Source organism: Phragmites australis, chromosome 15 (assembly GCF_958298935.1).
Source record: "Phragmites australis chromosome 15, lpPhrAust1.1, whole genome shotgun sequence".
NCBI classification, from domain to species: domain Eukaryota; kingdom Viridiplantae; phylum Streptophyta; class Magnoliopsida; order Poales; family Poaceae; genus Phragmites; species Phragmites australis.
Genome location: NC_084935.1, coordinates 2,419,718 through 2,430,049, shown reverse-complemented (window position 1 = coordinate 2,430,049; position 10,332 = coordinate 2,419,718). Strand labels below are relative to the sequence as shown.

Here is a 10,332-nt window from a genome sequence, read left to right as displayed (position 1 = left end):
AGTGCGTGAATTTGCTAAATCGTTTAGAATTAAACTTCTCAATTCCTCACCATATTATGCTCAGGACAACGGATATACCGAGTCAAGCAATAAAACTTTGATTAAGCTCATAAACAAAAATATAGAGGAGTATCAAATAAGATGGCATGATGTTTTGTGTGAAGCATTGTGGGCTCATCTAGGCACGTAACAAACAAATTAAAGGACTCTAATAATGAATACGTAAAGGATTCTATATTCCTAATTACGTAAAGGTACATTCCTAACACCTCCCTCAAATACATAGCGTGTGCAATAGCATTGTATTTAAAAGAGTGAAAACTAAGTCTAAACTTAGATATAATATAAAATTGATACATCCAAAATTGGTCTCTTCAAAATTGTCGTAGAGTTAAGCCTTAGTAACCTGTTGAATCAAACCGAAGAAAGGCAAAACGAAGCACATGAGTAAAGTCATGCCGATGACAACAAAAGAATGCCCTTGATCAAAAATCACAACAAAGCGACGACAAGTAGCAAGACGACAAATGAAATTATCACTAAAACTACAGAAAGACCAAGATATTAAAAGAATACCCTAAATTAAGAATTACAAATAAAGCAATGATGAGTAGCAAGAAAGACAACAAATGAAGTTGTCACTAAAACTACCAAAAAGCCTAGATGACACTATTGCATCAATAATGATGAAAAAAGATTAGCTAAGCAAAGATAAAATTTGGCTAACCACAAAAGAAATAATCTAACTAATAAAGAAATATGTGGACTCACACGGTATATATGAACTTAAAGAAAGACTAGGATGTGGACTTACCAAAAGCGACGACACACTAGAAACAAAATGTAGCACACAACATAAAAGCTAATTTTAGCTCGAAGAAGCCAAGCAGCATAACGCATACATGCCATGATCAAGAAGAAGAGGATACCAACATGGTCCATGTGAGGTCCAAAAGCTCAATCGAAACAGAGCAGAGGTAAGTAGCGACCGACCCGTAAGAGAGTAGCAGAGCAGCGCAATTGGCACATAAGCAGCATTGCTCTGTTACGAGAGTGAGAACACAGAGCACAACAGAGAAGAGCCAACGACGAGTATCCCGGTGACGGTGAGGCCTCAACGGTGAGATTTGAGCTGGGCACCAACAGGATTCGCCAGAGAGAGGTCCCAGCAGCGGCGCTTGATGAGGCCCCGACGAAGAGAGGTCCTGATGGCAAGATCCAACAGCGACGGCGGCAAATCTGCAATAGACAGTGATGGCGTGAAATCCAACGACAGCAACGAGGACATAAAGATCCAACGACAGTGAATACATCTAGCTGGCACCGCCCTGATGAAGATGAGTTGCTCTAAGAGCTCATGGTGAACTCCTGCGACAACAACAGAAGGGAGTGGCTCGACGACAGACCTAGCTAGCGGCTCTGTTGATCGAGGCAGTGGGATGAACCACCTGCGAGATGAACTGCGGCGGTGTTATGAGTCGCGACGACGAGATTAAGCCGACGAGCTACTCGTGAGGAAGAGCAACACGACATCGATGGATTTCTTAAGAGGTGCAAATGCAACACACAAAGGACCTACAACCAAAGAAGGAGAAAAACCCTAACCCTAGGTTACACTCTGATACTATGTTATGAATAGCACTTATATTGAATAATCACCTCATAGGAACAATATATAGAGTACATGAGTGTCTAACAGAAAAAGATAAGAACTCTACTGATCAATACGTAAAGAATTCCATATTTCTAAATATGTAAAGGATTTTATATTCCTAAATATGTAAATATTCTATATTCCTAAGGGCCAGAGAATAGAAAAAACACTAACCCTATGTCACGCTCTAGTACTATATTATGAATAGCACTTATATTAAATAATAGCCTTATAGGACTAATGTATAGAGTAGACGAGTGCATAACAGAAAAAGAAAAGAACTTTATTGATCAATACGTAAAGGACTCTATAAATACACAGATGGTTCTATATTCCTAAATACGTACAGATTCTATATTCCTAATACCAAACATTCTAGCAACTTTTTCGGTCTGAAGATGGCTTCAAATGAAAACATAACCAATTACAAAGTTGTAAATCTCATTATGGTACAATTTTCATATAAATATCATCTTTATCTGGATCCATATAAAAAAGTTATAATTTTTTAAAGATGTATAGCTCACAGAGTAACCTTGTCGCCCAATGAATAATCGACCGGCCTAAAAATCCCAATTCACCGGTGATAGGTCACCTAAACTACCGTAAATGGTGGTCCCTAACTTGTCACCCTTCCACTAGACTATCTTTATATATCATCCAATGAATGGGAGATAAGCGCCTAGTTTTATCATTTTTTTTGAAACAGCTGCCTAATTTTATTAAATTAATAAAAAGAAAATATATATTTAAATAAAAACTCCCTTTTTTTTCCTATCCTCATCTGTACACTCGTCTACACAGCTTCAGTACAACATCAATCCACGTGGCAAGGGGGAGTATTAGGCATAAGCATGAGCTTTTTACCCCTTTCTTACACAAGACTATCAAACTTTTTTTTTTTTGTTTCAGGCCATCCTCCAGGCACCTTGAACCGAAACACACACACACCAGCCAGAGATTGGCTTAGCCATCGATTTATCTCCTTGGTTGATGGATGCAAGAATAAGTTATCTTAGGCTTTCGGGATCGAGCGCGAAGAAACCCCGTGCAAAAGTTTTATGAATCCGAGGAAACTGAGCTTCCCATCTGCGTGTCTGATCCAATCTTGGAGAACAACGTGAAGAGGCACTGATGGGCCAAGTCCAAGTTCCTGACAAATGAAAGATATACAATTAGCCGATTAGTGATGTTCAGTAATCATGCGTGAATAGTTTTGTACAGCTGAAAATCATACCGATGCGAGTTCTTCGATCACAATAGGCCGGTTGCCTTCCTTATCAAACAGTTCGTATGCACGCCTAGCGTGCTGTTCCCAGGTCTCCAAAGCTTCCATCTGATAAACGCTGATGGCAGAAGCAGCAAACTCTTCAAAATCTAATTTTCTGTACTGAAGAGTGCACACCTGGTACCATGACAAGCACAGGTAAGTGGTTTATATCACACCACCACTAATACAATAGAAGATATTATGGAGGCAGCTTACCGTGTTAACAAAGTCAACAACCCTAGAGTCCTTCATTGCATCTGTGGAATTTTTCACCAAGGCCTGTATGTTCCATTTCCCTTTCAGTAATTGCATGGTAAAAAATATAGCGAAGTGCAAAGAGGTAAAAATAATTACTAACTGATTTCAAATTTTGCAAGGAGATATAGCCATTCTTGTTTGGACCCAACAATTCAAACTGATCCCTTAGATAGAAGAGTTGATTTGCTGTCAATGTCTTGGCTAGGGCCTGCAAAATGCATAGAGATACTTAGCAAAGCCCAATTTACTATGCTGTGCATGCCATCAATTCAAGGTATGAAAAGAGAACAGTCATCAAGAAATCAAAATAAAAACCTTAAGCATCGTGTTTACAGTCTGATTAAATGCATACCCTCAAAGCAGACTTTCGCAGTGAAGACGAACTGATGTAAGCTCTCATAAGTTTGTAGATTATCATATCTAGAGGAATTTTCACTTGTTGAGCGTCACGGATCCATGGATGACCTGCAGTTATCATTTATTTGGGTAAACAGTTAAGCGTCTTAGTAGCAGGATAGCATTGTGCAATGATGAAAGGGAAAAATGCAAACCCCCCTAAAAGTCACTTGGATTTTGACTTCTCCCAAAAGTTGTTTTGTTGCAAAAAAACTCCCCAAAGGTTTGGTTTTGTTGCAAAAACACACCCAAAAATTCAAATTTTTTTTAAAAAAAATCACAAAAAATTCTAAAAAAAAACTAGAGACAATTCTAAGACCTTTTGTGAATTTTTTTTTTCAAAAATAATATCCTTTGCATCATATTTTATGGAGAGGAAGTTTGAAAAAAAAAGAAAAACGTGCAGCTCATTTATTAATTCGAGTTAAATGCATAGTTAATTATTTACTAATCCAAAAATCATGAAACCAATTTTTTTAGTCTTCTTATATTATCCTTTATCTTCTAAAAATACATGAAATCTTGAAATAGTTATTGTAACGTGCAGGATTGAGTAAATGTGTTGCAGATAGATTAATTTATAACTAATCCATAACACTCCCAAAATTAGTGAAACCACTTTTATTAGTTTACTTAAACAATTATTTGTGTAGAAAAAATAATGGTAGACATGACAAAGTTAAAATAATATGAGTTAATAAATGAGATGCAAATTTTTCTTTTTTTTCCAAACTTTCTCTCCATGAAATATGATGCAAAGGATATTATTTTTGAAAAAAATTCACAGAAGATCTTAGAATTGTCTCTAGTTTTTTTTTAGAATTTTTTTGTGATTTTTTTTATTTTTTAAATATTTGAGAGGTTTTTGCAACAAAGTTAAACTTTTGAGGGTTTCAACAAAACAACTTCTGAAGGGAAAGTCAAAATCTAAGTGATTTTTGGAGGTTTTGCATTTTTCCCGTGATGAAAAACAAATCTGGTGCTTACTGAGAGCTTGTGCAGCAGTCATTCTCTTGCGGTAATCCTTATTAAGAAGCCTTTTTACAAAGTCTTTAGCTTCAGCAGTTAGAGTGGGCCATGGGGCCTCATCAAAACTTGGCTCTGCCTTCAAGACAGCTCGAAAGATTCCAGACTCGGTGCGTGCCCAGAAAGGCCGGCTCCCACAAAGCAAGATATAGGCGATTACTCCAATGCTCCACATATCTGCCTCGGTGCCATAAGATCGATGGAGCACCTCCGGAGCAACATAGTATGCACTTCCGACAATGTCATTAAGTCTTTCATCTGCAGAATATAACAATGACGTAATGACCCACTTTAGTTGGATTTAATCTAGCAAGGATAAATAATACGCACAGATCCTAATGGAACTCCATAAGACCAACCTGGCTTCACGAAGTCAGACAAACCAAAATCTATGACCTTCAAGGCAGAGTTTTCTTCCTTTGAAGAGAAAAGGAAATTCTGGAAAAAGAAAGCACAAATACATGTATAATTATACAGGAAACAAATAAAATGCATCTACTGACTAAAAAAGTAGTACTTTGGATAGCAATCCAATTTCTTTACAGAAATAATAACAGAGTAGATATGGTATCCAGTGGCAGTCATGGATCAGTTTCATGGCATCTTGTCATTAATAAGCTCCCAGTTCAACAATACTGAATACCACGACAGGTCGACAGCTTGTCAAAATTTGATAGAAACCTACCTCTGGTTTCAGATCACGATGAACAACACCTTGAAGATGGCAAAATGATACAACACTCAAAATTTGTACCATAACAACCTTTGCATCCTCTTCAGAATACTTTCCACCTCTGCAAAGAAACAAAGTCAGTAATAATCAGAACCCTAGCAGAATAAATCATTAAAATTGTTGGACACCATTTTAATGTTGGCATTTATTTTGTTACACATACCTCGCCAATATCCTATCCAGCAGTTCGCCTCCTTTACATAACCTGAAACAGAAAACGAAACAACCACAATAAGCTAAAGATGCTCAATAACGGGAATTGTAGGTGAGCACAATTTTATTAGTCTTTATTGCAAATAGTAAAGCAAATTATCATAGATGAGCTCAGATCCTGGGAAGCTGGCACCTTCATGAAATGACTATGCCAGTTATCAAGATTAAGTATTATAAATTAAAAATTTGGACAATCATGGGTTAAGTAGTTCTGTTAAGGAATAGGTTCTTGGGTTAATGGATGAAACCCTGCAGATAGAAAATCTCTCATGAATGATTCAATGGACTTTCATCACAGAAGGTCGACACAATTCTATGGAGCAAGGCCAAACAGTCCATCAAGACAAATTACATATGATTAACATGTGCAAGAACTAGAACCTCATGTGATGCAACAATATATGAAGATAGAAGATAAAAGAGCATTCTGTATAAAGTAAGTGCCAACTTACTCCATAACTATATACACGTTATCTTCATCCTCAAAAGCATCATAGAACTGCACTAGGTTGTTATGGCCTGTCAAAGAACTCAATATTCTCACTTCTCTCCTCACATCTTCAATGGCAATAGCAGTCGTCATCTGACAAAAGACTTTATTCGGTGAGAATGTTGAACAGCATGAGCTTAGATATGGAATCGCACTAGTTTGCAGAAAACAGTTAACAAGTAAACAAATAATCTAACTATCAAAATAACCTACATACAATACATTTAATAAATCATTTTGATATGATTAATCAAACATAATACTACTAGTTAGAAAATGCAACTATCAGACAAAAAAACATAGTCCTCTTCAACCATAACAGCAAAATAGGTCAACCAAAACAGTAACTAACATATGTACGCAGACCTCAAAGCACACATTATGGCACCTAGGCGACCTATCCAACAACCAATAATGTTCAGCTCAATATTACTACAACAGTGCACTGGACAGACAATAAGTGATCAATTATAGGAGCCAAGAAATAAAATGTCTCTTGCTGGCATTAATGCCTGCAAGACAGACACAAATAGCATAAAACAAAATGTGAGCTAATTTTCTAGAATGAACTCCGAATAAACATATCAAAACAAAAACTGCACTCAAAATCCATAAAGAAAAACCACGAGCTTATCGGTGTCATCCGACTTCACTTGCTTCCCATATCAACCAATGTTGAGCAAATTTTCTAGAGAGAGTGAACCAAGAAAACCGGTTTTGATGCCCTCTTATGATTGACAAACAACACAAGAACATGGAATGTGCGTAGCTCTAGGTGGGGCATTTCGGCATTGCATATGCCACAGGAGAATTGCCAGCTTTGCTCATAAAAGCACTGGACTGGCCGGGGGTGCTGAGCCTCTACAGGGCCTTAATTAAATGACCCTTCATACAATAGCAGGGAGGCCCATAATGAGTGAACTCTTTAACAGAATTAAAGCATCGAGCTGTGATTCAACAGCTCTGCTCTCTTTTGACCTACAGATCTACTACCTCCATTCTCAAATAGATATCATTTTAGGAATTGGATTTTGTTCTTAATAGATGTCGTTTTAGGTTTCCAGGATGGTGTTTTACTAAAGTGCCCATATTAAAGGCTATTGTAAAGTACAGTTTCAATTCAATAAGTGTGGTAGATTAATGGCTTATGTGTTATTGATTGAATGCTAGAGAAATTGAGATGGATAAACATTTCATATACGAAAGAATTTATTACTACTTTATTCTGTGTGCCGAATGCTAAAATGACATCTTAAAAAAAAGAACAGAGTAGTATCCATGTGCTTCATCCACCTGCCGATGAAACGTGAGGAAAGAAGATGGTAGCATCAGGGTCTCGGCAGCCGATGCCACCATGGGCATGTCATGAAGCCAATCAATGCAGGAGGCAGTCCCCATCCAAATGGAGGAGGCTCCTCAAGTTTGATGGTGCCACCACATGAATGCCGTACCGGCGCGATGAGGTCACCCCTCCCACTAGCAATCACGAGCACCCCGGGAGATAAAAGAAACCGAAGGGTGCGTAAAGGTGTCTCCTTTCTTTAATCAGCCACTTAAAGTGTTTTAACCAAGCTCGATTAGCAACGTTCTACCAAATCGGCGATAGCACATATGCAACTTCTGTAAATTCCTAATCCTACTGCGTGCAAGCTGCAGCGCCACAAAAACCAAGCTAGCATCCAAGAACACAAGCATAGCAACCGAACATGACCAAACTGAAAGAACGCAGAATCCAAAACAAGTCTTGGTCAACACACAGAGAACTGCGGATGAATTAAAAAGTATGGATCTTGACGACAAAAGTGAGCAAAAGCAGCATGGTGTAGACATGCTGGAATCCAACCACGCAGGAATCTGACAAAAAATTGGTCAAACATGCAGAATGCAACTGAATGGAAACAACAAGAAAGAACGTAAACGGCAGAGACATTCTTCAAGGACCAAATGATGCAAACAGCTCAAGGACGGGCATGGCAATGGCAAGAAGATGGGACAGATGGTTCGTGTGTGTGTGTGTGTGCGTGTGTGTGTGTGTGTGTGTGTGTGTGTGTGTGTGTGAGAGAGAGAGAGAGAGAGAGAGAGAATGTCGAACCTTGGCCTTGGGGATGACCTTGACGGCGACGTCCTGGCCCTTGTGCTCGCCCTTCTTGGCCCTGGCGGAGCAAGTGTAACCGAAGTGGCCGCGGCCGACCTCCTCGCCGAGCTCGTACTTGGCGAAGAAGTGCTTCGAGAAGCCGAAGCTTTTGTCCAGGCCCAGCTCTGGTTCGCCGCCCTCGGGGATGGACGCCTCGTTGGGCTTCACCGAGCCGTGCCGCCGAGCCAGGAGAGCGCGGATGTGCTTCGCTGGCGATGGCGGCGGGAACGGCCGCTTGAACCCGCTGCGCGCCGGCGTCGACGCCACGCTCGAGTTCGCCGGCGAGCCCTTGTAGCTCGACGGCGGGAGCGGGCTCGGCAGGTAGAACGGGAACTTGGGCTGCTTCGGCGTGCCCGGCTTCGTCGCGGGCGCCGGCGACGGAGAGGAGGCGCCGTTCACGGCACCAGCGGCGTCGCCCGCTCCGGAGGCTACGTGGGGATCCTCATCCGCATCGGGCTCCGGGATCTGCGTCGGCTTGCCATGGCATAGACCCATGGACCGGATCAAGACAGGAGAGCTCTAGCTCAATGACCCGAATTGAAGCAAATTTAGCAAAATTACGCGGAATGTCTCCAAGAAACGAAGCACAGGTGGGTCAAAGAGGCATCTTGAATCCAACAACCCGAGAAATCAACAAGAATCGATCGCAAGGGACTCCCATGGCCTCCAAATTCTTGCCTTAGACTCGGAGGTAACAACCACAGCCAATAACAGAAAAGAAAGGAACCTTCAGACGAAGATCTCGCCCAAAATTTGGACCCCAAGAACAGAAAAACTAGCCCAAAATCATCTCCTTGCAGTGACCGCGCACAGAGCCCAGGCACAGCAAAATGCCAGGGGAAGAGAGAGGCCTGGACGGACGGATGAACCAGACTATCGCCGAAAGAGCAAGAACATATTCCTTGATTCTTGAAGTGACCAACAATGGAAAAGCTGGAAGCTTTGAGTGAAAGGCTTGGGTCAGAGGAGAATGGGGGTGGGCACTAAAAGAACCAACTGGCGAGTGAATCTTGTGTGAATTGGGAGGGGAGAAAAGGGGATGAAGCGGCCTGCCTCTGCCTGCCTGGTTGCTTTCTTTTTAGCTCTTTTTTTCCAAGTTTTTCCCCTTCTTTTGGTCTTCTCCTTTTTCTTTTCTAGCCTTGTGCTGTGCTGTGCTTCCCTTTGGTGAGGGGGAATGGAGAGGTGGGGTTGGGGTGGCACTTCTTTTGTTCTTGGCTTTGTTGCCATCTATTTGGTCATCACTTCACCAGGACCAAGGAACAATTGTGCTACAACATCCAAACAGAAATTATTCACCTGAATTCCCTGGAAATCATTAGTCCCTCTAGACATAGAGGGTGCCATTAGCTGGGCAAATATCAAACTATCAAAATTGCAGCATGGTGTTTTGATCTCCTGTTGCTTGTTGCAGAAATGTACAGGGTGAGAATTTGTTGTGCTGTCTCACTGTTACTGTAGCTTCTCCCCCAAAAGGCCACAAGCACAGGCTGTCCTTGTGAGCTCCTCCTCCAACCTCCTCCTAAAGAATTGAGCAGGGGGAGTAATGAAGGCATCAATGCTGCTTGCTTCATAAGTTAGTACCCCCTACCTTTCCGTGCTGTGATTCATCGCCTCAGCGAAACAAGTTGACTTGAAGGCACAGATTTGGGATCTCTCTCATTCGTTCTTCAGATCTGACCGGCCTCTTGGCTTCCTCCTCTCACTGTAATCTTTCATCAGAGTTTTAAGTGGGGAAGCTGCCATCTTTACTGGTTCGGTTGAAATGTGCTAATGAGGCAGGTAAGATGTCACATTGATTAAAACCACCTAGATTCAGTTACATTGGCACTCCTGTGTTGTTTACTTTGCATGCAAACTTTCAGTGATGTTACTATCAGTTTTGTGCAATGCAACTTTTGTGTTAAAGTTGTGAACCCTTCATTTTCATGTGATCTAAAAGCACTAGAAATGCAATCAGCTTCCAGTAAGAACATTTAAGAGAAAGTATTAGTCAAGATTAAGACGGCTAAGAAATTATAATCATCTGATTGGGTGGGGGGGCTCTAGGGCACCTACCGGTGCAATTGCTTTTGTCAAGGGAAAAAGTATACTTCTTCCAATAGTTAAATGTAATAAATTCAATCTTTCAAAAAAAATACAAAGAGCAGAATTTTCCCCT

The 10,332-nt window shown here is 40.7% G+C and overlaps 1 protein-coding gene across 1 annotated transcript; it reads right to left on the bottom strand.

Annotated features, from left to right (window-relative positions):
• Positions 1–1,916: 1,916 nt before the first annotated feature.
• LOC133892401 (calcium/calmodulin-dependent serine/threonine-protein kinase 1-like) lies at positions 1,917–9,693 on the bottom strand. Its single transcript, XM_062333153.1, has 11 exons — positions 8,133–9,693; positions 6,003–6,133; positions 5,501–5,542; positions 5,290–5,398; positions 4,964–5,042; positions 4,566–4,862; positions 3,535–3,647; positions 3,283–3,390; positions 3,141–3,203; positions 2,892–3,059; positions 1,917–2,807 (listed from the first exon to the last, which is right to left on the bottom strand). The coding sequence occupies exons 1-11, from the start codon at positions 8,667–8,669 to the stop codon at positions 2,670–2,672; spliced, it is 1,785 nt and encodes a 594-aa protein (XP_062189137.1). The 5' UTR covers positions 8,670–9,693; the 3' UTR covers positions 1,917–2,669.
• Positions 9,694–10,332: the final 639 nt, after the last annotated feature.